This window comes from Oncorhynchus mykiss, chromosome 15 (genome assembly GCF_057628025.1).
Source record: "Oncorhynchus mykiss isolate SJ-2025 chromosome 15, ASM5762802v1, whole genome shotgun sequence".
In the NCBI taxonomy this organism is placed as follows: domain Eukaryota; kingdom Metazoa; phylum Chordata; class Actinopteri; order Salmoniformes; family Salmonidae; genus Oncorhynchus; species Oncorhynchus mykiss.
The window spans coordinates 16,266,885-16,294,136 of record NC_143036.1 but is presented as its reverse complement, the minus strand read 5'-3'; the positions used below and the strand labels follow the sequence as shown (position 1 = coordinate 16,294,136).

At 47.5% G+C, this 27,252-nt stretch overlaps 1 protein-coding gene across 2 annotated transcripts; it reads left to right on the top strand.

The window, feature by feature from the left end:
* The first annotated feature begins 83 nt into the window (after positions 1–83).
* On the top strand, positions 84–23,808 carry LOC110489683 (armadillo repeat-containing protein 1). 2 transcript variants are annotated; one of them, XM_036943855.2, is made up of 7 exons: positions 84–486; positions 1,447–1,655; positions 7,531–7,622; positions 15,685–15,877; positions 16,503–16,619; positions 16,736–16,810; positions 21,177–23,808. In XM_036943855.2, the coding sequence occupies exons 2-7, from the start codon at positions 1,494–1,496 to the stop codon at positions 21,369–21,371; spliced, it is 834 nt and encodes a 277-aa protein (XP_036799750.2). In that variant the 5' UTR covers positions 84–486; positions 1,447–1,493; the 3' UTR covers positions 21,372–23,808. The 2 variants fall into 2 exon arrangements, with proteins under 2 accessions (XP_036799750.2, XP_036799753.2); XM_036943858.2 differs by having other exon boundaries at positions 250–486; positions 16,736–16,783.
* The last annotated feature ends 3,444 nt before the right edge of the window (positions 23,809–27,252 follow it).

The window sequence follows — 27,252 nt, the reverse complement described above, 5'->3', positions numbered from 1 at the left end:
ATTATTGGTTGATTATAATGAATAGCAGCACATCAACTGACCACCTGCAGTATTGTCAGAAAGGAGGCGGACCTACCGTCTTTGTCATTCGTTTTACGCCGTTAATGTAGCAAGTCTTGCATAACGTGGACAGTTGTGAAATGTCAAGTAACATTCATTAATTGTTAGTAGTTTACTGTCACTGTCTTTGTAGAATAATTTGGTCAAATACATTACATTCTTGAATACCGCTACATTCAATCAAGGTCGTGACAATTTGCTAACGTAAAACCTTCGATGAATGGCTCTTCACCTTGTCGGTCACAACTGAACTGTCCAATCAGCTGTCTTCAAACTGAGACCGTGACGAATTCAATATGGACGTAAAATGTACCAGTTAGCCAGCTAGCTAGCTAGCTTTTTGCCGAAATTTTGTTAATTCAACCGCATTGTATTTGCGTTTTTTAAAAATATAATTCAAACAGGGGAAGATCACTTGGAGAAAAGGTAATAAATAATATGCTAACGATAACTAGCTAGATCTCTAGCCCAGCTCCTGCTTGTCCTGGGCGTGTTTTCAGATGTTCTGCGTAGACAACAATGCTACACAAGCAAGGTGAAGTTGCCAGCTAATGAGCAACTCTTGCAGTTCTGATAATAAACATGAATGGCCCTTCACTGTAATTATCCTGACAGTCTTAACCTGATAACTAGTTATGTGTTGTTGTTCGGTAGCTTGCTAACTATTTAAACTATTGCTTTTAGCTATTGGTCTTGCTTGCGACGCTATGTTTCATGTGCACGGAGGAGTGCAACTGCCTGGTTTATCAGAATTAAAAACACGGGCATTCTCAACAAAAAAAGATAAAAAATGCTATATTCACTTGGTTTTGGCCCATGGCATTAACGTTAGGCTAATTGGGCCTTTTGTTGCAGCCATAACATGTTAGCCTCCATAAAACGTTAGCGCCCTTATTTGCTATGCACATCTATCTTCACAATGGGCAGGGCCAGATATCAGAACACTCTGCTGATACCATATTGGTAGCTAATTACATTGCTTTAACCTCTGTTATCATGTTTCAATGTGGACCCCCACGCGTTATTTTTTCAGCCAAGTGTCCAAAGAAAGAAACTAACGTTAGCTAACTGCTGTAGTTAGCTGGCTAGTTAGTTGACATAGCTAGAAATATCGGTAGGTCTACACACCAAGATAATAATGGTAATGCATTTCAAGTGATCTGTCAAACTGATTGTTTTTCACAAATCACAATATGTTGCTCATATTGATTACAGTATTTGAACAGGTTGATACATCATTACCATTTAATATTGGCAGGTTGTTTTGGTCATGCAGTTTGCCAAAAATAAAAGCATTTAGAGACTTGTCACTGAAATGGATGTCATTGTAATTAATAGGTTTGGTACTGTACAGCTACATCTGACTTGATCCTATTATGTACACAGTGTGAAGAGGCTGGTTTGATGTGCACGGCACAGAGAGAGGAGGCACCATGAGTGGGGAGCTGGATGCGCTGACTGTGGTGAACCAGCTACGAGATCTTGCAGCTGACCCCCTCAACAGACGAGCCATAGTACAGGACAATGGCTGCTTACCGGGGCTCATCCTCTTTCTGGACCACCCCAACCCTCAGGTTGTCTACTCCGCATTATTGGTAAGGCTCATCCACCACCATTTGACCGTTTTGTTGGCAATGCATAAGGTCAGGAATTTTTCCTGAACATATGACCTGGAAAAACTCCAGGCCCTATTATGCAGAAATGTGGTCTGCGCCTATTATACAATTATCAAAAGGAATTGGAACCGGGAAGAAGGACAGTCTAATCTTGAGTGCAACATGCGGTAAGTCATTCATAACCATCCGTCCGGTGGTGACAGGTTAGGTTAGGTTAGAGTGACGGTGCGAAGGGCAATTCCTCCCACTGTGTCCGCGCCAGGCAGGAACATTGATATTTACCCAGCAACATCTACAACAGGGTTTCCCAAACTTGGTCCTGCCCCTCACCCCCGGGTGCATGTTTTGTTTCTTGCCCTAGCACTAAACAGGTGATTCAAGTAACCAACTCATCATCAAGCTTTGATTATTTGAATCAACTGTGTAGTGCTAGGGCAAAAAACAAAACGTGCACTTCCAGACCCACATCAAACATCTCCAATCCAAAGTTAAATCTAGAATTGGCTTCCTATTTCGCAACAAAGCATCCTTCACTCATGCTGCCAAACATACCCTTGTAAAACGGACCATCCTACCAATCCTCGACTTCGGCGATGTCATTTACAAAATAGCCTCCAATACCCTACTCAACAAATTGGATGCAGTCTATCACAGTGCAATCCGTTTGTCACCAAAGCCCCATATACTACCCACCATTGCGACCTGTACGCTCTCGTTGGCTGGCCCTCGCTTCATACTCGTCGCCAAACCCACTGGCTCCATGTCATCTACAACACCCTGCTAGGTAAAGTCCCCCCTTATCTCAGCTCGCTGGTCACCATAGCATCACCCACCTGTAGCACGCGCTCCAGCAGGTATATCTCTCTGGTCACCCCCAAAACCAATTCTTTCTTTGGCCGCCTCTCCTTCCAGTTCTCTGCTGCCAATGACTGGAACGAACTACAAAAATCTCTGAAACTGGAAACACTTATCTCCCTCACTAGCTTTAAGCACCAACTGTCAGAGCAGCTCACAGATTACTGCACCTGTACATAGCCCACCTATAATTTAGCCCAAACAACTACCTCTTTCCCTACTGTATTTATTTTATTTATTTTGCTCCTTTGCACCCCATTATTTTTTATTTCTACTTTGCACATTGTTCCACTGCAAATCTACCATTCCAGTGTTTTACTTGCTATATTGTATTTACTTTGCCACCATGGCCTTTTTTTTTTGCCTTTACCTCCCTTATCTCACCTCATTTGCTCACATCGTATATAAACTTGTTTATACTGTATTATTGACTGTATGTTTGTTTTACTCCATGTGTCGTTGTATGTGTCGGAATGCTTTGCTTTATCTTGGCCAGGTCGCAATTGTAAATGAGAACTTTTTCTCAACTTGCCTACCTGGTTAAATAAAGGTGGGGAGAAAAAAAAAAAAACCCAGGATAGGCCTTAGGACCGAGTTTGGAAAACCCTCTTCTAGAAGAACCCTGTTCTAAAAGAACCCTGTAGAGGAACCAGGAGATTGGTGTCGTCTGGTGCCTGGTGTGGCTCTCTGATGCCAGGCTGTAATAATGTTTTTTTTTTTTGTGCAACTGCGACCTGGCCAAGATAAAGCACAGCAGTGTGAACAGACAACACAGAGTTACACATGGAGTAAACAATTAACAAGTCAATAACACAGTAGGAAAAAAAAGGGGAGTCTATATACATTGTGTGCAAAAGGCATGAGGAGGTAGGCGAATAATTACAATTTTGCAGATTAACACTGGAGTGATAAATGATCAGATGGTCATGTACAGGTAGAGATATTGGTGTGCAAAAGAGCAGAAAAGTAAATAAAAAAAACAGTATGGGGATGAGGTCGGTAAAAATGTGTGGGCTATTTACCGATAGACTATGTACAGCTGCAGCGATCGGTTAGCTGCTCAGATAGCAGATGTTTGAAGTTGGTGAGGGAGATAAAAGTCTCCAACTTCAGCGATTTTTGCAATTCGTTCCAGTCACAGGCAGCAGAGAACTGGAACGAAAGGCGGCCAAATGAGGTGTTGGCTTTAGGGATGATCAGTGAGATACACCTGCTGGAGCGCGTGCTACGGATGGGTGTTGCCATCGTGACCAGTGAACTGAGATAAGGCGGAGCTTTACCTAGCATGGACTTGTAGATGACCTGGAGCCAGTGGATCTGGCGACGAATATGTAGCGAGGGCCAGCCGACAAGAGCATACAGGTCGCAGTGGTGGGTGGTATACGGTGCTTTAGTGACAAAACGTATGGCACTGTGATAAACTGCATCCAGTTTGCTGAGTAGAGTGTTGGAAGCAATTTTGTAGATGACATCGCCGAAGTCGAGGATCGGTAGGATAGTCAGTTTTACTAGGGTAAGTTTGGCGACGTGAGTGAAGGCGTGCGGGTGCAGGCAACGAACGGTTGAAAAGCATGCATTTGATTTTACTAGCGTTTAAGAGCAGTTGGAGGCCACGGAAGGAGTGTTGTATGGCATTGAAGCTCGTTTGGAGGTTAGATAGCACAGTGTCCAGACCTCTCGTCTGCGTAGAGGTGGATCAGGGAATCGCCCGCAGCAAGAGCAACATCATTGATATACACAGAGAAAAGAGTCGGCCCGAGGATTGAACCCTGTGGCACCCCCATAGAGACTGCCAGAGGACCGGACAGCATGCCCTCCGATTTAACACACTGAACTCTGTCTGCAAAGTAGTTGGTGAACCAGGCAAGGCAGTCATCCGAAAAACCGAGGCTACTGAGTCTGCCGATAAGAATATGGTGATTGACAGAGTCGAAAGCCTTGGCAAGGTCGATGAAGATGGCTGCACAGTACTGTCTTTTATCGATGGCGGTTATGATATCGTTTAGTACCTTGAGCGTGGCTGAGGTGCACCCGTGACCGGCTCGGAAACCAGATTGCACAGCGGAGAAGGTACGGTGGGATTTGAGATGGTCAGTGACCTGTTTGTTGACTTGGCTTTCGAAGACCGTAGATCGGCAGGGCAGGATGGATATAGGTCTGTAACAGTTTGGGTCCAGGGTGTCTCCCCCTTTGAAGAGGGGGATGACTGCGGCAGCTTTCCAATCCTTGGGGATCTCAGACGATATGAAAGAGATGTTAATTAAAACTAGTTGCAAAATAAACAAAAAAAATATCAACAGGGGAAAAAAAGAGAAGTGGTAGGTTGCATCACCCATATCTGAGACTGCAACAAAAATACAGTTGTATTTTCTTGTAGCTACACGATCAACAATGTCAGTGTTTGAAGAAGAGTGTTCTCGGGCACATCTCCTAGGATACACACACATCTGAGTGCTTTATATAATTGTTCTTATTTAGTGGTGACCTGGACAGTGTACACTCAAAGCCTGTACTTGTTGCATTGGTTATGCAACACACAGTACTAGCTCTCACCAGTGGTGTAAAGTACGGAAGTAAAAATACTTTAAAGTAGAGGTCGACAGAATAATCGGAATGGCCGATTTAATTAGGGCCGATTTCAATTTTTCATAACAATCGGAAAACTGTATTTTTGGATACCGATTTGGCTGATTTGATTGTTTGTTTTTCACGCCTTTATTTAATTAGGCAAGTCAGTTAAGAACACATTCTTATTTTCAATGACGGCCTAGGAACGGTGGGTTAACTGCCATGTTCATGGGCAGAATGGCAGATTTTTACCTTGTCAGCTCTGGGATTCAATCTTGCAACCTTAGGGTTAACTAGTCCAACGCTCTAACCACCTGCCTCACGAGGAGCCTGCCTGTTACGCGAATGCAGTAAGCCAAGGTAAGTTGCTAGCTAGCATTAAACTTATCTTATAAAAAACAATCAATCATAATCACTTGTTAACTACACATGGTTGATGATATTACTAGTTTATCTAGCGTGCCCTGCGTTGCATATAATCGATGCAACGCTGGGGGATGATTTAACAAAAGCGCGTTTGCGAATAAAGCACAATCTTTGCATGACTATCTAACCATAAACACCCATGCCTTTCTTAAAATCAATACACAGAAGTATATATTTTTAAACCTGCATATTTAGCTAAATGAAATCCAGGTTAGCAGGCAATATTAACCAGATGAAATTGTGTCACTTCTCTTGTGTTCATTGCACGCAGAGTCAGGGAATATGCAACAGTTTGGGCAGCCTGGCTCGTTGCGAACTAATTTGCCAGAATCTTACATAATTATTACATAACATTGAAGGTTGTACAATGTAACAGGAATATTTAGACTTAGGGATGCCACCCGTTAGATAAAATACTGAACGGTTCTGTATTTCACTGAAATAATAAATGTTTTGTTTTCGAAATGATAGTTTCCGGATTCGACCATATTAATGACCTAAGGCTCGTAGATCTGTGTGTTATTATGTTATAATTAAGTCTGATTTGATATTTGATAGAGCAGTCTGACTGAGCGATGGTAGGCAGCAGCAGGCTCGTAAGTATTCATTCAAACAGCACTTTCGTGAGTTTTGCCAGCAGCTCTTCGCAATGCTTCAAACATTGAGCTGTTTATGACTTCAAGCCTATCAACTCCCGAGATTAGGCTGGTGTAACCGATGTGAAATGGCTGGCTGGGTAGTGGGGTACGCAATAATAGCGTTTCACTACTTGGAGTAGTTGTTACCCTTGCTCTGCAAGGGACGCGGCTTTTGTGGAGCGATGGGTAACGATGCTTCGAGGGTGGCTGTTGTCAATGTGTTCCTGGTTCGAGCCCAGGTATGGGCAAGGAGAGGGACGGAAGCGATAGTGTTACACTGGCAAAACTAAAGTGCCTATAAGAACATCCAATAGTCAAAGGTATATGAAATACAAATGGTATAGAGAGAAATAGTCCTATAAATACCATATTAACTACAACCTAAAACCTCTTACCTTGGAATATTGAAGTCTCATGTTAAACTTTCATATGTTCTCATGTTCTGAGCAAGGAACTTAAACGTTAGCTTTTTTACATGGTACATATTGCACTTTTACTTTCTTCTCCAACACGTTGTTTTTGCATTATTTAAACCAAATTGAACATGTTTCATTATTTATTTGAGGCTAAATTGATTTTTATTGATGTATTATATAAATGTATAATAAGTGTTAATTCAGTATTGTTGTAATTGTCATTATTACAAATCAATTAAAAAAATTGTCCGATTAATCGGTATCGGCTTTTTTTGGTCCTCCAATAATCGGTAGCGGCATTGAACAATCATAATCGGTCAACCTCTACTTTAAAGTACTAAGTTGCTTTTTCAGCTATATGTACTTTGCTATTTACACTTTTCTACTTCTACATTCCTAAAGAAAATAAAATACTTTCTACTCCATACATTTTCACTGACACCCAAAAGTACTCATTAATTTTGATAGGAAAATGGTCCAATTCACTCACTTATCAAGAGAACATCCATGGTCATTCCTACTGTGTTTGTAAATAATGTCTGAGTGTGCCCCTGGCTATCCGTAAATAAATAAACAAGAATTGTGCCATCTCCTTTGCTTAATATAAGGAATTTGAAATTATTTATACTTACTTTTGATACTTAAGTATATTTTAGTAAGTCCATTTTCATTTTTATACTTAATTATATTTCAAATCAAATACTTTTAGACTTTTACTCAAGTAGTATTTTACTGGATGACTCACTTTTACTTGAGTTGTTTTCTATTAAGGTATCTTTACTTCTACTCAAGTATGACATTTGAGTGCTTTTTCCATCACTGGCTCTCACTGTGATTGTGTGTATGCATCTTTGCCTGGCTGAGTTTTAACACACACACACACATACACAACCAGAGAGAGTGATAGCCCTAGGTTTGTTTAAGCTGTAATGGCTTCCCTTGTCCTTCCAGGCAGTGCGCTACCTTGCAGAATGTCGGTCCAACAGAGAGAAGATGAAGGGAGGGCTGGGCATGATGCTGAGTCTGCAGAATGTCATGCAGAAGTAAGTCCCCTACCTGTCACCGCACTGCACTGTATCGGACTGAGCACACACACACTGCACTTTTCACTAAAAACCTGATCCTGATATTTCTCTTGTTTTCAGAGGACAATAATTGCCTCCGTGCCTGTCTGCAAATTTTCTTGACCGGAAGGTTGTCATGTCAGGTTGAATTTGATCAATCCAGAATTAAAGTTTGCCGCTAAACAATTAATTAGCTGTTTCTGCACATTTAGGGATTTGATGCAACCTGACACTTTTCAATTTTTTTTATTTCACCTTTATTTAACTTCTTGACACACACATCCCGTTAGCGGGATCATTTTCGTCAACATCCTCTGAATTGCAGAGCGCCAAATTCAAATTAAATTACTAAAAATATTTAATTTTCATGAAATCACAAGTGCAATATAGCAAAACACAGCTTTGCTTGTTGTTAATCCACCTGGCATGTCAGATTTCAAAAAAGCTTTTCGGCGAAAGCATACCAAGCATTTATGTAAGGACATCTCTCTCAGCAGACAAAACATTGCAAACAGCTAGCAGCAAAGTAGATTGGTCACCAAAGTCAGAAAAACAATACAATTAATCACTTACCTTTGATGATCTTTGGATGTTTGCACTCACGAGACTCCCAGTTAAACAAATGTGCCTTTTGTTCCATTAAGATTATTTTTCTTAAAAAAATTAAATTTAAAAAAGATTATTTTTCTATCCAAAATACCTCCATTTGGTTGGCGCGTTATGTTCAGAAATCCACAGGCTCGAGCGGTCACGACCAGGCAGACACAAATTCCAAATGTTTTTTATAATCAATCCTCAGGTTGTTTTTACAATATATAATCGATAATATTTCAACTGGACCGTAGCTTCTTCAATAGGAGAGAGAGAGAGAAAAAGTCTGCTCCACTCTGTTGGGGCATGCAAAACGTTGCTGGCACCCAGCCATCCACTGACGAGATGTGATCTTTCTCGCTCATTTTTCAGAATAAAAGCCTGAAACTATGTCTAAAGACTGTTCACACCATGTGGAAGCCATAGGAAAAGGAATCTGGTTGATATCCCTTTAAATGGAGGGAAGGCATGCAATAGAACAGAGAGCTTTCAGGAAAGACAGCACTTCCTGGTTGGATTTTCCTCAGGTTTTCGCCTGCAATATTTGTTCTGTTATACTCACAGACAATATTTTGACAGTTTTGGAAACTTTAGAGTGTTTTCTATCCTAATCTGACAATTATATGCATATTCTAGATTCTGGGCCTGAGAAATAGGCAGTTTCGTTTGGGTACGTTTTTCATCCAAACATCAAAATACACTCAACAAGCGAACTAGGCAAGTCAGTTAAGAACACATACTTATTTTCAATGATGACCTAGGAACAGTGGGTTAACTGCTTTGTTCAGGGGCAGAACCACAGATTTTTACCTTGTCAGGGGATTTGATCTTGCAACCTTCCAGGTTACTAGTCCAACACTCTAACCACTAGGCTACCTGCCGCCCCGATCTAGTCAGTATCCCCACTTTTTTTTGTTACATTCTGAATAATGTTAGGGTTGCCAGGTATTTTTCTCATGGACTGTTATTGGCTAAGCAGCTAAGTCTACACTTTCATCGCTGCATCTGTCTCTTCAAATAAATACAGGTTAATGTCCATTAAATGCCCTTTAGTTAGGCATAAAACATGAAACATTTAATTTTCCTTCACTGTAAACTAGGCCTGGGAATTGCCAGGAACCTCACAATGCGATGTTATCACCATACTTTGTACCGATACGGTATGTATTGAGATTTTATACTGCGGTTTTTATTGCAGTTTGATGTTACTAACATATTGCTCACTATATGTCTGTTGCAGAGGGATATGAGAGGATGATTTTATTTTTTAAAATCAGTCATGGACAGAAAAGTGATGAAAGCAACATGTTAGCTCACTATTTAAAAATATGGGGAACCAGCTGTAGCATGAAAAATACAGTTTTGGCGCAGGTACAGCCCACTAGCGTTAGCTAACGCTATCTAGCGGCAACAAAAACAAGTATTTGTTTTTACTAATTGATACTGAGTCAAAGTATGGATTTGTAATATCTTCCAAAATAATATTGTGATCCCCCCCCCCTTATCACTACTAACAAAAAGATGGTTAAAAAGTATGCCCTCTGTTACCTTTTGGGTACCTTGCTAAATCAATATTGCTTCCACATTCTGGTCACCCAGTGGGGTCGCTAGACCTCCAGATAGGGTTGTTGTGTGCTCCCCCTCCTAGTGAGAGGAACTGGAGGGTGTGTGGTAAGTGACTGCTTTTTATGATTGGCTCTCAGAAGTGTGCCAGCGGTTGGCAGGCCTGGTATCAGGCTGTATGATCTTCTCCCAGGGCACAACTCTCTGTGAGACTGACCCTGGGCTAACCAGCCAGTCACTTCAGCTAGCAACAGGCCCTATCAAGATGGGTCCTGCGGTCACCCCGACTCCCTCTGCTCCCATTCCACACAGTGACTTTGGGTGGAGGTCATTAATGGCTGGAGAGACTGTGAACACAAGACTGAAGGGAAAGTCTAGCCAAGTTACCACTCCCAAGGCTCTGCATTATTATTATTGGTACAGAGATTTAGCTTGTGAATGGAGCTTTGTCTAGTCCATTCACACAGAAGAACAATGCCTGTCGCATATCCGTCCCCCCACACACACATTCTGAAATTACATTTTTGTCCCCCATTTTATCATTGAAATGCGATACAAAATGAGGCAACGGTGTGCTTTAGGACCATGCAGACGCCTCCAAGCTGTCGTGTAGGCTATTTGGAGTGTTTATTCAACTGGATTAAAATATATATATTTATATAATGTTATTTTTGATAGTTTTGGTGTTCGGCTGTCGGCGCCACAATTTTTTCTTGAGGCAAGTCGATGTGTAGTAGCCGAAGTCTACACCCCTTTGTCGGTGATAGGTCAACAGTAGGGGTGGGAACTATCGACAGGATGATTCAATTAAGTGTTTGCTCTCTTTCAACTAGAGAGACACGGGAGCTGCAGGTAGTCTTGTGGTTAGAGCGTTAGACTGGTAACTGGTAGGTTGCAAGTTCGAATCCCTGAGCTGACAAGGTAAAAATCTGTCATTCTGCCCCTGAACAAGGCAGTTAACCCACTGTCATTGAAAATAAGAATTTGTTCTTAGCCTTTCTAGGGCAGGCGTTCCGCTAGCGGGACCCCTCGACAACACTCCGCTGAAAATAATATTTTTTTGAAAAAAAAAAGGGACCCTGAAATATGTAACTTTCACACATTAGCCAAGTAAAATAAAAAGATAGGCCCTATTGTCCAGCACACCACGTTTTCATTGGTTGTGGTGCATTTGCATTCCACCATGCTTGACACAAATGCCTGCATGGTTATACCAAAGATTGTTATAACTAAACCAAGATAGACCACAGCCTGTCGTTTCCAATGGTAACAAATTAGTCATAGTCTGCAGAACAAGCAAGGAGGGGGGCAGAGCCAAGGTAGCGAGATCCTATTGGAGGGTTCTAGCATCCTCTGCATATTTCCGTTAAGGAACGCCTACTCTGTGTGTTCGTGGTGCAATAACTCAATTTGCCTTTGCACTCCTCCCAAACAAGCCAATTTTTAAAAACGTTTGCAAAGGGTAAAGTCTACAAACCGTAGTCCACTCTGTTCATGGCATATTCTAGTTTTGGGGACAGAACTGTATTGGGATCAAATTTTCAACAATGAAAATTTGCACAATGTCAGCCAAAATCCATTTTGCGCCATCTTCTCCCACTGCCCGCCATGTTTGGTAGTGAGTGGAATCGCCAAGTGGATGCTTCACATTTCTAATCTCAGCAAAAAAATAAATGGCCTCTCACTGTCAACTGCGTTTATTTTCAGCAAACGTAACGTGTAAATATTTGTATGAGCATAACCAGATTCAACAACTGAGACAAACTGAACAAGTTCCACAGACATGTGACTAACAGAACTGGAATAATGTGTCCCTGAACAAAGGGAGGGGTCAAAATCAAAAGTAACAGTCAGTATCTGGTGTGGCCACTAGCTGCATTAAGTACTGCAGTGCATCTTCTCCTCATGAACTGCACCAGATTTGCCAGTTCTTGCTGTGAGATGTTACCCCACTCTTCCACCAAGGCACCTGCAAGTTCCCAGACTTTTCTGGGGGAATGGCCCAAGCCCTCACCCTCTGATCCAACAGGTCCCAGACGTGCTCAATGGGATTGAGATCCGGGCTCTTCGCTGGCCATGGCAGAACACTGACATTCTTGTCTTGCAGGAAATCATGCACAGAACGAGCAGTATGGCTGGTAGCATTGTCATTCTGGAGGGTCATGTCATGTTGAGCCTGCAGGAAGAGTACCACATGAGGGAGGAGGATGTCCTCCCTGTAATGCACAGCGTTGAGATTGCCTGCAATGACAAAAGCTCAGTCCGATGATGACCCTCCGACCAAATCAATCCCGCTCCAGAGTACAGGCTTCGGTGTAACGCTCATTCCTTCGACAATAAACGCGAATCCGACCATCACCCCTGGTGAGACAAAACCGCGACTCGTTAGTGAAGAGCACTTTTTGCCAGTCCTGTCTGGTGAGCACTGATGGCGTGATTGTGCATTCCTGGTGTAACTCAGGCAGTTGTTGTAACTCAGGCAGTTGTTGTTGCCATCCTGTACCTGTCCTGCAGGCGTGATGTTCGGATGCACCGATCCTGTGCAGGTGTTGTTATACGTGGTCTGCGAGGATGATCAGCTGTCCGTCCTGTCTCCCTGTAGAGCTGTCTTAGGCGTCTCACAGTACGGACATTGCAATTTATTTCCCTGGCCACATCTGCAGTCCTCATGCCTCCTTGCACCATGCCTAAGGCACGTTCACACAGGGACCCTGGGCATCTTTCTTTTGGTGTTTTTCAGAGTCAGTAGAAAGGCCTCTTTAGTGTCCTAAGTTTTCATAACTGTGACCTTAATTGCCTACCGTCTGTAAGCTGTTAGTGTCTTAACGACCGTTCCACAGGTACATGTTCATTAATTGTTTGTGGTTCATTGAACAAGCATGGGAAACAGTGTTAAACCCTTTACAATGAAGATCTGTAAAGTTATTTGGATTTCTACGAATTGTCTTTGAAAGACAGCGTCCTGAAAAAGGGCTGTTTCTTTGTTGTTGCTGAGTTTCCATCCAGTGAAGTTGTCTCATTGTTCTATCTGTGGTGATACCCCAGCATCTACAGGTCCCAGGGCACGACTTCTGTCTGTGGATTGGTGGAATTTGTGGGTTGCCTTCAAAATAAGTCCCTTATTTAAAGTGATGCAAATGGAACAAATGGTGGAATCATGCCATATTTGGACGAGATAATGCTAAACAAGTTTGCAATGTTTTTACATAATTTAATTAAACACATTAATTTGACAATAAATAGAAAAAAAACAATTGAAATCCCACTGATGTATTAGACTGCATAATTGCATTGCGGGCATACTTATATTCACTGTGTACAGCCTTACCCCATTTCATGGGTGCAATAGGTATCGTCCTACTCAGTGACACCCACAGAACGCAACTATGTAGAGTTTACATACATATTAGTTCTAACTCGTACTGAAGGACTCTGAAACCACTGTGAAATGAGCCACATTAGCGGTGAACGTTCAATGCACATAGTAAGTTAACTGGTGAGCTAATGTGGCTTGTTTCAGAGTCCTGCAATAAAGCTGAGACGCTAATATTTGGGTAAACTCTACATAGTTATGATCAGTGGGTGTCTGAGTAGGCTGATCATTAGTTTCATGGGGGCACAATCCACAGGTAAGGCTGTACAGTGACCTCAGCTGACTGTAGGTTTCTGTCGGAGTAACCCCCTTCACTGTTTTATTGTTCACATTTCTACATCTGTTATCTAGTTTGTCTTTCTTTTTTAATGCAGGAGGTTGCAGGAGTTTGGCCCAAGCAAGTCTCCTCTTCTTATTGGTGTCCTTTAATAGTGATTTCTTTGCAACAATTCAACCATGAAGGCCTGATTCACACAGTGTCTTCTGGACAGTTGATGTTGAGATGTTTATGTTACTTTAACTCTGAAACATTTATTTGGCCTGTGATCTGAGGCTGGTAACTCTAATAAACTTATCCTCTGCAGCAGAGGTAACTCTGGGTCTTCCTTTCCTGTGGCGGTCCTCATGAGAGACAGTTTCATCATAGGTCTTGATGAGTTTTTGCGACAGCACTTGAAGAATCTTTCAAAGTTCTTGAAAACCTCCGGATTGACTGGCCTTCATGTCTTAAAGTAATGATGGAGTGTTGTTTCTCTTTGCTTATATGAGGTGTTCTTGCCATAATATGGACTTGGTCTTTTACCAAATAGGGCTATCCACCCCTACCTTGTCACAACGCAACTGATTGATTCAAACGCATTAATAAGGAAATAAATTCCACAAATGAACTTTTAACAAGGCATCCATTTTCATTGAAATGTATTCCATGTGACTACCTCATGAAGCTGGTTGAGAGAATGCCAAGAGTGTGCAAAGCTGTCATCAAAGCAAAGGGTGGCTACTTTGGAGATTCTCAAATATAAAATATATTTTGGTTAACACATTTTCGGTTACTACATTATTCCTTATGTGTTATTTCATAGTTTTGATGTCTTCACTATGTAGGAAATAGCAAAAAATAAAACAAACCCTGGAATGGGTAGGTGTGTCCAGACTTTTGACTGGTACTGTATGTATGTGGACACCTTTAAATCCAGAATTGGAAGGCTGGTTTGCACAACTCAACTATGCCAGACAACAGACGTCCTATCTGGTTATATTGGCTGAATGATGTCTTGGTGACATGTATAGTATTAGCCTGCAGGGGCATCCTGGGACCATCACAGTATGGCAGTACTGACCACGTATGTCTGTGTCGAGGAATACTGCTGTCCTCTAGCCATGCTCTGTCTCCACAAAGGAGACAATGTACTTAGCTCATGTATGCTTTATAAATCATGATCAGTCTCTCTGATTCGACAGGGATTATTTACTTATGTCTACATTTTTCTGTTAAAGATGCACTATGTAGAAATTGCTCCGCCATTTCCTGGTTGCTAAATTTGTAATAGTTCGCCTAATTTCAGTTTGTGACACAACAAATATAGTGTTGATAATCATTTTACCATCTAAACCACTGTGAAATATATGTTCCATAACCACACACATTGTATTTCTATCTGTTTTGAAGCTTGTTTTCAAAACCAAAGTAAAAGACGCAAAAACAAATCTTTATCACGGGAAGCATAGACACCGCACACAGAACAGATCTACCAATTCTTAGACTTGCCTTCAATGAGTGACAGATCTAGAACACACATTTCCATGTGAATTTGATCAACAACAAAAAAAAGTGACACATTGCGGCTTTTAAATGACATTAGACTAATACTTTCATTAACAGTATTATTATTGAACCTTTTAGAGAGGGACGGAGACCTTAGTAAATGTATGGTCGTTTTATGAGTGTAGTGTGGTCATTTCTCCTCCTACGAGGCTGGCTATTTATACAGTGGAAAGGTTAGGTGGTGACAGGCCTGTCACACTGGCTCTCTGTCGGGGACCACCCCCCCCATCCCACCCTACCTCCTCCATGCAGCTGGACAGCTCTCTTACTGTGCGTCTGGCAATGAGACTACTTGTAGAAATATCAACCACTCAGCCCAGTGGGCTCTGGGAGAGACTTGGACAGGCCCAGACCACAGGAGAGGACACCCAGCTGTAATGGAGACCACCGTTGTCGTGTTGCACAGAGGGGAAGAGTAGACATGGAAACTTTACTCTTTATGCGTCCACTTCCTTATTGACTTAGATTCATTGGTACCATCTTGCCCTTGTCTGGATTTGAAGAGAGGACTTGGACATGACGAAATAACATGTGTAAAATGTAAAATCTCACACAGCAAGTATGCCTTTGTTTGCTGAGACTGTCCACAAAAGTACTTGAATTTTTTTTAACCTTTTGATACTTAACCTCTCTTTCTCCCACCTTCTATTCTCCCCCTCCCACCTCTCTCCTCCCTAACCCTCCCTCAGGAGCACCTCCCCAGGGGAGACCAAGCTTCTGGCGTCTGAGATTTATGAGATTCTGCAGGTGGCTGGTAATGACCAGGCAGAGCAGGCCGAGGCTGAAGCCGTCTCCTGCAGACGCAAGGCCCACTTCTTCATGGGCTCCACCAACAAGCGGGCCATGACCGTGGTGCTGCACATCGACGGCCTGGACGACTCAGTGAGTGGATAGTGGTGTTTCCACATTGTACACACACAATCCCATAACACACCTGAGGAGAGCAGTTTGCCAGACCAACGGCCCAGGCTCCATTCCAAACTGGCTGCTTGCTTCATGACTTCTTGCTTTTAATGTGTCTCCTTGGGATGAAAACAGGTGAAAAAATAGAATCGCTTTCTTCGTTATTGTGATAGGTTAACACAGTCGATAAGTCACCACCTCCAAGAACCCTTGAGTTCGGCATATTGTCGCCCTGTTGTCAATGTGACCACGCAGTCTTAACACACATTGTCAAGTAATGTGGGTCAGTGTTGTAAATGTCAGCCATTGAACAGCAGGGTGTTGAGATTAAACCTGAACATCACACCACAGGAGAGCTGCACCTGTCCCTGATCACATTACACCAGACAGACAGCCTCAGTGACCAACACTCATACCACAAGACAATGGAAGATGAGCTCTTTTGACATTTCATGTCTATTACCGTGTTGCATATGTATGCAGCATTAAACACCTTCATCTGAATAGAATGTGAAGGTTTACAGGGTTACTGGGTGACCATTTTATTTAAGACTGAATTGGTCTTGTCCTCTGCACAACTTCCCTTTCTCTCTCCGTCCCTCAGACTCGTAGAAGTCTGTGTGAGGAGGCCCTGCTGAAGATCCCAGGGGTGATCAGCTTCACCTTCCAGATGGCTGTGAAGAGGTGTGTGGTCAGGATCCGCTCTGACCTCAAGGCTGAGGTGAGTTGCTCTCTCCACAATGTCATTCCACGGCACTGGGAAATAGATGAAGAACATCCCTTTTTTGATGACTTTGTGATCCTGTGATGAAGAACATCCATCTTTGTGTTCCTCAGGCGCTGGGCACGGCGATCAACTCCACCAAGGTGATGAAGGCTGCACAGGTAGTGAAGGGAGAGGATGGAGGAGAGGTAAATGGAGGGAGGGAGGGATAGTACTGTCAAATGAAATTACAACTCACTTTACAGTAAAACAATCAAATGAAGGTGAACAGAAGTTAATAACATAAAACAAAATAATATTTAAATGGTTGATTCAAGGCTGTGCTAAATAACTGTCAAATAATGTATTCATCTTCAGGCTAAAAGGGTAGGTTTTGAAACGTCTGCTGTTGCAGCTTTGGCTAGGGCTTATTGTTTTTCAAAATGTCCACACCCAGTGGGAGTAGGCATGGTAGAGCTCGTCTGTGTAGCTGCTGCGTGCTGGGAATATGTTTATATCCTGGTGTGCTTGGGATGGTAGCTTGATTACAGATGAATCTTGGTTATTTGGAGTGACACCATTAGCTGGTCATCTCTCTCTCTAACCTGAGGGGATTACTCACCGCCAGGTCACATGACCAATCCCAGCATGCCCTGGGAGCAGTGTGGCACGACACCATGTATCTTTGGGAAACTGCAACCCCCATCAGAGGAGAAGAGCCAGCAACAGAACTCCCACTCCCGTCTGAAGTAGTTAGATTAGGGGGAGATTTCTTCCTTTAGGTGCTCAATCGTGGCCTGAAATGTCCCTCTCCAACACAACCGACAGCTCCTCACTGACCTGCTGCTGTTCCTGTTATGTCCATCAGGGGGCAGAGCTGGTTCATTTATGTTTCAGAGATGACCCTGGAGAGGTAGAGGATAGCTTGAAATTGCCTGAGCCTGGTGTTGTTTTGTCTGCACTGTTTTTGTCCCCCACAATGAAATCGGGGAGGGGACTGGATCTGTCTACGTCCGTATGTTCGTCACATGCAATATCTTAGACAGCACTGGCCCGATTTTGACGTAACTTCTGTGAATGATGCGTCTTGCCATAGAGATCTAACATTTACATAATTACACAGAATGTCAAGATGGTGGCACTATAACAAGCGATTGCAAATGCCAGCCTTGAAAGCTCACGCCACTCACCTCGTTTGACCTGAAGTCCTGAAATTCAGTTCATATGTCCCTCTCCTCACAAAGGAACACATTTACCTCAGGGACCCATAAGGTCCGCCATGATGGATTTTAGCCTTTTAGAATTTTGTGAAAAAAACTTTAAACACCAGTCCTCTGGCACCGAAGACTGATCTGCATGCAACTTCATATGCTGCTATGAACAAAGGTCCACCAACACACAATATTTTCCAGACTTGTACCTAAAACAACATGGCCACTATTGACCAATAAACATTAACGTGGGTGTGGTCTGGCACATAAATGCATATAATTCAGTCACAGATATTCATATTGTAAGAACATTTGGTAAACATGTTGCAAAAACTGTCAAGGCTCAACAAATGCAAGAACATTCATATCGACCACATGGTGGCACTATAACGGGGACATATTTTATTACTACCAGTATAGTCTAGTTTGAATTGTTGTCACTAATTGGCCCAAGGGGTGGGGGCTGCATCATTTGTGGGGGATGACATGTTTACTGTTGCCTTGTTTAATTAAACCAGTTTGCCACTAGGCAGGGATTCTGAACAATTGTTGTCTATCTCTCTCTCCCCCCTCCCTCCGTCTGTCCCACCCTCCCTTCCACCGTCCTTACGTTCGTCCTTACGTCCCACCCTCTCCCTCCGTCTGTCCCACCCTCTCCCTCCGTCTGTCCCACCCTCTCCCTCCGTCTGTCCCACCCTCTCCCTCCGTCTGTCCCACCCTCTCCCTCCGTCTGTCCCACCCTCTCCCTCCGTCTGTCCCACCCTCCCTTCCACCGTCCTTACGTCCCACCCTCTCCCTCCGTCTGTCCCACCCTCCCTTCCACCGTCCTTACGTCCCACCCCCTCCCTCCGTCTGTCCCACCCCCTCCCTCCCTCCGTCTGTCCCACCCTCTCCCTCCGTCTGTCCCACCCTCCCTTCGACCGTCCTTACGTCCCACCCTCTCCCTCCGTCTGTCCCACCCTCTCCCTCCGTCTGTCCCACCCTCCCTTCCACCGTCCTTACGTCCCACCCTCTCCCTCCGTCTGTCCCACCCTCTCCCTCCGTCTGTCCCACCCTCTCCCTCCGTCTGTCCCACCCTCCCTTCCACCGTCCTTACGTCCCACCCCCTCCCTCCGCCTGTCCCACCCCCTCCATCCCTCCGTCTGTCCCACCCTCTCCCTCCGTCTGTCCCACCCTCTCCCTCCGTCTGTCCCACCCTCTCCCTCCGTCTGTCCCACCCTCCCTTCCACCGTCCTTACGTCCCACCCTCTCCCTCCCTCCGTCTGTCCCACCCTCTCCCTCCGTCTGTCCCACCCTCTCCCTCCGTCTGTCCCACCCTCTCCCTCCGTCTGTCCCACCCTCTCCCTCCGTCTGTCCCACCCTCCCTTCCACCGTCCTTACGTCCCACCCTCTCCCTCGTCTGTCCCACCCTCTCCCTCGTCTGTCCCACCCTCTCCCTCGTCTGTCCCACCCTCTCCCTCGTCTGTCCCACCCTCTCCCTCGTCTGTCCCACCCTCTCCCTCGTCTGTCCCACCCTCTCCCTCCGTCTGTCCCACCCTCCCTTCCACCATCCTTACGTCTCACCCTCTCCCTCCGTCTGTCCCACCCTCTCCCTCCGTCTGTCCCACCCTCTCCCTCCGTCTGTCCCACCCCCTCCCTCCGTCTGTCCCACCCCCTCCCACCGTCTGTCCCACCCCCTCCCACCGTCTGTCCCACCCCCTCCCTCCGTCTGTCCCACCCCCTCCCTCCGTCTGTCCCACCCCCTCCCTCCGTCTGTCCCACCCCCTCCCTCCGTCTGTCCCACCCCCTCCCTCCGTCTGTCCCACCCCCTCCCTCCGCCTGTCCCACCCCCTCCCTCCGCCTGTCCCACCCCCTCCCTCCGCCTGTCCCACCCCCTCCCTCCGCCTGTCCCACCCCCTCCCTCCGCCTGTCCCACCCCCTCCCTCCGTCTGTCCCACCCCCTCCCTCCGTCTGTCCCACCCCCTCCCTCCGTCTGTCCCACCCCCTCCCTCCGTCTGTCCCACCCCCTCCCTCCGTCTGTCCCACCCCCTCCCTCCGTCTGTCCCACCCTCTCCCTCCGTCTGTCCCACCCTCTCCCTCCGTCTGTCCCACCCTCTCCCTCCGTCTGTCCCACCCTCTCCCTCCGTCTGTCCCACCCTCTCCCTCCGTCTGTCCCACCCTCTCCCTCCGTCTGTCCCACCCTCTCCCTCCGTCTGTCCCACCCTCCCTTCCACCGTCTGTCCCACCCCCTCCCTTCCACCGTCTGTCCCACCCCCTCCCTTCCACCGTCTGTCCCACCCCCTCCCTTCCACCGTCTGTCCCACCCCCTCCCTTCCTCCGTCTGTCCCACCCCCTCCCTTCCTCCGTCTGTCCCACCCCCTCCCTCCGTCTGTCCCACCCCCTCCCTCCGTCTGTCCCACCCCCTCCCTCCGTCTGTCCCACCCCCTCCCTCCGTCTGTCCCACCCCCTCCCTCCGTCTGTCCCACCCCCTCCCTCCGTCTGTCCCACCCCCTCCCTCCGTCTGTCCCACCCCCTCCCTCCGTCTGTCCCACCCCCTCCCTCCGTCTGTCCCACCCTCTCCCTCCGTCTGTCCCACCCTCTCCCTCCGTCTGTCCCACCCTCTCCCTCCGTCTGTCCCACCCTCTCCCTCCGTCTGTCCCACCCTCTCCCTCCGTCTGTCCCACCCCCTCCCTCCGTCTGTCCCACCCCCTCCCTCCGTCTGTCCCACCCCCTCCCTCCGTCTGTCCCACCCTCTCACTCCGTCTGTCCCACCCCCTCCCTCCGTCTGTCCCACCCCCTCCCTCCGTCTGTCCCACCCCCTCCCTCCGTCTGTCCCACCCTCTCCCTCCGTCTGTCCCACCCTCCCTTCCACCGTCCTTACGTCCCACCCTCTCCCTCCGTCTGTCCCACCCTCTCCCTCCGTCTGTCCCACCCCCTCCCTCCGTCTGTCCCACCCCCTCCCTCCGTCTGTCCCACCCCCTCCCTCCGTCTGTCCCACCCCCTCCCTCCGTCTGTCCCACCCCCTCCCTCCGTCTGTCCCACCCTCTCCCTCCGTCTGTCCCACCCTCTCCCTCCGTCTGTCCCACCCTTTCCCTCCGTCTGTCCCACCCTCCCTTCCACCGTCCTAATGTCCCACCCTCTCCCTCCGTCTGTCCCACCCTCCCTTCCACCGTCCTTACGTCCCACCCTCTCCCTCCGTCTGTCCCACCCTCCCTTCCACCGTCCTAATGTCCCACCCTCTCCCTCCGTCTGTCCCACCCTCCCTTCCACCGTCCTTACGTCCCACCCTCTCCCTCCGTCTGTCCCACCCTCCCTTCCACCGTCCTAATGTCCCACCCTCTCCCTCCGTCTGTCCCACCCTCCCTTCCACCGTCTGTTCCCCCAGCTGATGCTTCCATTCCAGGAGGGTGCGGAGGTGGTGGTGGTGGAGCACAACGTGGACGTCCCAGACTACCTCCCTGAGGAGGAAAGCCCGTCTCAGGAGCAGGACAAGGCCGTGACCCGTGTGGGCTCCATCACAGATGGCGTGGGCTGGCTCAGCACCGCCGCCAACTTCCTGTCCCGCTCCTTCTACTGGTGACCACTTCCTGTGTCAGTACCCATCGTCACAACCCGAAACTACCAACTGACGGTCGGTCGCCTTAGCCCACCAGCCTTGCCTATCCCCTTCCCCGGTCATCCAGCCCTTCTACTCTCTAGTCCCTCTCAGCAGCCACACAGAGTACCACTCTGCTCAGTGTCTATATGGAGCACTGGACTGCCATGCGCACCCTGAATAGGGTTGCAAAATTCCAGGAACATTCAATAAACTCCCTGGTTTTCCAGATATCCCGGTTGGAGGATTCCCGGAATCAGGAGGGAATAAGCAGGAAAGCTGGTAACCTCCTACCAGGATTTCTGGAAAACCAGGTCATTTATTGAAAGTTCCTGGAATAACCTTCACTTGTATATAAGAGGAAATAAGCTAAGAACATGCTAGCTACTGTACCACAGGTAAAGCACTGCACACTAAATACACACTCAACCGTTACACATTATGCACCTCACAAGCCATCGACGGAGGACTTCAGAATCAGCTTCTCTTCTTTTCCTTTAGAAAATGAGCTTTCTCTGATGCCCGGCGGTCCATCATCTCTTTGAAACCAAATTGCATTGTGGGAATGCATGGCATTGCGTAGTCTTCTGAGTTGGAGCGATTGCATTGGATGATGCTGTGCTTGTGGAAATAGGTTATTTTTGTGCTTGAGTTTGAGTTCTCATCTTTTCCTCATTTAAAAAAAAGAGGCTTTTTTCACCTTTTTCTGTCTTTTGCCAACCTCTCATTCACTTTTGGTTCCCTCATGTGGGGAGCCTGTTTAAAGCGTGCTGTAATTATTTTGTGTGTGCTGATCTTGCTCGTTGCCTTTTTCATGCTTTGCTGCAATGTATTACTATCTAGTGGTCCATTTGAACTTTGCTCTAAACCTCTGAAGCCTTGTGAATAATGCAATCTCGGGTCCTCTACGTCCGGAGCTTGTTTGCCCCAGCACGTCATGTCTCTCACAGGGAGATGTCATATCTGTCGTAAGGAAACGAGACCCCAGCGAAGGCTGCGGTCCAGTCAGTCAAATGACACTAGCTTCCACATAGAGGACTGTTGATGCAGAAGGAAAAGGGACATTGTGATGGTTACGGTTCTACTATAGCCATCTGCATTGGTCCACGTGTTACCTCTTGTTAGTCTCCGAGGACTTGGGAATCCCTTGGTTGAACAGTACAGTAGAGGTGTGTTCAGACAGATCGTTGTTGTGATGTATTGACTGACGTCCTGAATTGACTTCTTAGTTCCTTTCCCCTTCTACACGGTTTCTGTATAGCATTATCATATGGCGTTCTGAAAGGTCAGAGAGTAATCAACTAGGCCTAAATCATTGTAGTGGAGTAAAGTATCTCGCCCTAAATGTGTCTCTCAACCTAAAGCTCATCAACATCTTCACTATTGTGGCCCAGCCACTTTAATGTTTGTTTTACCCCCTTTTAGCCAGCTGTGTCCTTAAAACAAAGTACACACACACACCATTGCTGCTGAGAGGAAGACTGTAGAGGTGTAAGCAGCATCGGGGGGTGGTACATTTTGTAAATGGTTCCTGGTCTCCAATCTATGTTAATCTCTGTCCTGATTTCAGAAATCATGTTTTTTTTTCTGTTACAGTTCAACTTCGTCTGCATTTTACTTTGTTGAAAAATGTCACAGAATATACTTTTGGATGTAGATAACACCCTTTATCAAGAGGCTTTGACTAATTTCCGATACATTTAAAGTATGATGTAGGTTCTTGCAGAGAACTGGTTTTGGATTGACTTAATTTTCTTTTGAGAGCCTTTCATGCCTGTAATCCTGCCTTCATGATCTCATCTGATTTGAGTGTGATTGACATGCATTGTGTAAAGGAAGTGCCGACCAGACAATGAATAGTCTCCTGCTGGAGGCCATACTCACAGCTCACATGGCTAGTCGAATAGTATGATTTAAAATGACCTCAAAGAATTAGCCTAATAACATATATCCACTAAAGTGAGTGTCTCTTATCTAGCACCAGCCCTCAAAAGTAGTGCTTACCAACAACAACGAACACGACAACAACAAGTCATAGGATGAAGTTGAGAAATCCTCAGTGTTATATTTAATCCCAATCCTTAGTCTTCCTTTTTTCTCTCACATCCACAGAATCAGTCAAGATTCGCACCATGGAGTTAATTGTAATATATGTTATACCCCTTGTACTGTTTATCATAAATACTTGAACACGTTATTTTGTCTCTGTTTAAATCCCCCATGTGATATGCAGTCAGTTTTTAATCCCACCCTATCCTTTAATAGCCACTGCATCAGGATGGCTGACAGAATCGTGTATCAAGTCCTCAGAATAGTAGCTTCTTCTCATATACAGTGTTTATCTGACATATAACGTAATATAATATATTGCAGATCTCAAAACAGTTCATTCCCAATTCAAATATTAAAAAGAATTACAATTGTTTGCGTCTGTTGTGATGTCAGCAGTGTGTGTTGTGATGTCAGCAGTGTGTGTGGTGATGTCGGCCGTGTGTTGTCAAATCAAATTTTGTCACATGCGTCGAATACAACCGGTGTAGACCTTAAGGTGAAATGCTTACTTACAAGCCCTTAACCAACAATGCAGTTTTAATAAAAATAAGTGTTAAGTAAAAAATAAGTACAAAAAAAATAACATGGTTGGATAGTTAGAGCAGCAGCGAGGCTATAACAGTAGTGAGGCTATATGTAAATGTAGGTAGAGTACAGCAGTGTGTTGTGATGTCAGCAGAATGTTGTTGTCAGTAGTGTGTTGTGATGTCAGCAGAATGTTGTTGTCAGTAGTGTGTTGTGATGTCAGCAGAATGTTGTTGTCAGTAGTGTGTTGTGATGTCAGCAGAATGTTGTTGTCAGTAGTGTGTTGTGATGTCAGCAGAATGTTGTTGTCAGTAGTGTGTTGTGATGTCAGCAGAATGTTGTTGTCAGTAGTGTGTTGTGATGTCAGCAGAATGGTGTTGTCAGTAGTGTGTTGTGATGTTAGCCGAGTGTGGGTTGTGATGCATTGTTGGTTAGGAGCTCGTAAGTAAGCATTTCACTGTACACGTTGTAATCGTCGCATTGACTAATAAAATGTAATTTGATGTCAGCAGAGTGTGTGCTGTGATGACGATCCTCATTGGAAGAGAATACTTTGGCCTTGGCACGCAGTCATCTACCATGGCCATAGTAGCTGTAAACCTGCTCGTGTTTCCAGATCAAAATGCTGAGGGTAGCCGAGAGAAAGGAGATATGATCAAATCTGTTTTCCTTGCAAGTGCAGAAATGTACTGCCATAGGACATCCCCCTACTGTTACCGCAGCCTGGTCCACCTCCCCCTGCTGTTACCGCAGCCTGGTCCACCTCCCCCTGCTGTTACCGCAGCCTGGTCCACCTCCCCCTGCTGTTACCGCAGCCTGGTCCACCTCCCCCTGCTGTTCCCCCAGCCAGATCCATCTACCCAGCCTGGTCCATCTCCCCCTGCTGCTCCCCAATCTAGCCAGTCCACTCCCCCAGTCTAGCCAGTCCTTCTCCCGCTGCTGCTCCACCAACCTAGCCAGTCCACCTCCCCATGCTGCTCCCCAACTTAGCCAGTCCACCTCCCACTGCTGCTCCCCAGCCTAGCCAGTCCACCTCCCCCTGCTGCTCCCCAACCTAGCCAGTTCACCTCTCCAGCCTAGCCAGTCCACCTCCCCTGCTGCTCCCCAACTTAGCCAGTTCACCTCTCCAGCCTAGCCAGTCCACCTCCCCCTGCTGCTCCCCAGTCTAGCCAGTTCACCTCCCCCTGCTGCTCCCCAACCTAGCCAGTTCACCTCTCCAGCCTAGCCAGTCCACCTCCCCCTGCTGCTCCCCTAGCCTAGCCAGTCCACCTCCCCCTGCTGCTCCCCCAACCTTGCCAGTCCACCTCCCCCTGCTGCTCCCCAACTTAGCCAGTTCACCTCCCCCTGCTGCTCCCCTAGCCTTGCCAGTCCACCCCCCCCCCCGCTGCTCCCCCAGCCTAGCCAGTCCACCTCCTCCTGCTGCTCCCCCAGCCTTGCCAGTCGACCTCCCCCTGCTGCTCCCCAACTTAGCCAGTTCACCTCTCCAGCCTAGCCAGTCCACCTCCCCCTGCTGCTCCCCAACTTAGCCAGTTCACCTCCCCCTGCTGCTCCCCTAGCCTAGCCAGTCCACCTCCCTCTGCTGCTCCCCTAACCTAGCCAGTCCACCTCCCCCTGCTGCTCCCCTAGCCTAGCCAGTCCACCTCCCTCTGCTGCTCCCCTAGCCTAGCCAGTCCACCTCCCCCTGCTGCTCCCCCAGCCTTGCCAGTCCACCTCCCCCTGCTGCTCCCCAACTTAGCCAGTTCACCTCCCCCTGCTGCTCCCCTAGCCTTGCCAGTCCACCCCCCCCTGCTGCTCCCCCAGCCTAGCCAGTCCACCACCTCCTGCTGCTCCCCCATCCTTGCCAGTCCACCTCCACCTGCTGCTCCCCAACTTAGCCAGTTCACCTCTCCAGCCTAGCCAGTCCACCTCCCACTGCTGCTCCCCAGCCTAGCCAGTCCACCTCCCCCTGCTGCTCCCAAACCTAGCCAGTTCACCTCTCCAGCCTAGCCAGTCCACCTCCCCCTGCTGCTCCCCTAGCCTAGCCAGTCCACCTCCCCCTGCTGCTCCCCTAGCCTAGCCAGTCCACCTCCCCCTGCTGCTCCCCCAGCCTTGCCAGTCCACCTCCCCCTGCTGCTCCCCAACTTAGCCAGTTCACCTCCCCCTGCTGCTCCCCTAGCCTTGCCAGTCCACCCCCCCTGCTGTTCCCCCAGCCTAGCCAGTCCACCTCCTCCTGCTGCTCCCCCATCCTTGCCAGTCCACCTCCCCCTGCTGCTCCCCAACTTAGCCAGTTCACCTCTCCAGCCTAGCCAGTCCACCTCCCTCTGCTAATCCCCTAGCCTAGCCAGTCCACCTCCCCCTGCTGCTCCCCCAGCCTTGCCAGTCCACCTCCCCCTGCTGCTCCCCAACTTAGCCAGTTCACCTCCCCCTGCTGCTCCCCTAGCCTAGCCAGTCCACACCCCCCTGCTGCTCCCCCAGCCTAGCCAGTCCACCTCCTCCTGCTGCTCCCCCAGCCTTGCCAGTCCACCTCCCCCTGCTGCTCCCCCAGCCTTGCCAGTCCACCTCTCCAGCCTAGCCAGTCCACATCCCCCTGCTGCTCCCCAACTTAGCCAGTTCACCTCTCCCTGCTGCTCCCCTAGCCCTGCCAGTCCACCTCCATCTGCTGCTCCCCTAGCCTAGCCAGTCCACCTCCCCCTGCTGCTCCCCTAGCCTAGCCAGTCCACCTCCCTCTGCTGCTCCCCTAGCCTAGCCAGTCCACCTCCCCCTGCTGCTCCCCCAGCCTTGCCAGTCCACCTCCCCCTGCTGCTCCCCAACTTAGCCAGTTCACCTCCCCCTGCTGCTCCCCTAGCCTTGCCAGTCCACCCCCCCCTGCTGCTCCCCCAGCCTAGCCAGTCCACCTCCTCCTGCTGCTCCCCAACTTAGCCAGTTCACCTCTCCAGCCTAGCCAGTCCACCTCCCCCTTCTGCTCCCCAACTTAGCCAGTTTACCTCTCCAGCCTAGCCAGTCCACCTCCCCCTGCTGCTCCCCAACCTAGCCAGTTCACCTCTCCAGCCTAGCCAGTCCACCTCCCTCTGCTGCTCCCCTAGCCTAGCCAGTCCACCTCCCCCTGCTGCTCCCCCAGCCTTGCCAGTCCACCTCCCACTGCTGCTCCCCAACTTAGCCAGTTCACCTCCCCCTGCTGCTCCCCTAGCCTAGCCAGTCCACACCCCCTGCTGCTCCCCCAGCCTTGCCAGTCCACCTCCCCCTGCTGCTCCCCAACTTAGCCAGTTCACCTCTCCAGCCTAGCCAGTCCACCTCCCCCTGCTGCTCCCCA

Bases quoted from the DNA above. Each gene is read 5' to 3' on its own strand.
- LOC110489683 (XM_036943855.2), top strand. From the start codon at position 1,494: ATGAGTGGGGAGCTGGATGCGCTGACTGTGGTGAACCAGCTACGAGAT. The intron at 7,623-15,684 runs GTAAGTCCCCTA...ACCCTCCCTCAG, and splicing joins CTGCAGAATGTCATGCAGAA to GAGCACCTCCCCAGGGGAGA. The intron at 16,620-16,735 runs GTGAGTTGCTCT...TGTGTTCCTCAG, and splicing joins GCTCTGACCTCAAGGCTGAG to GCGCTGGGCACGGCGATCAA.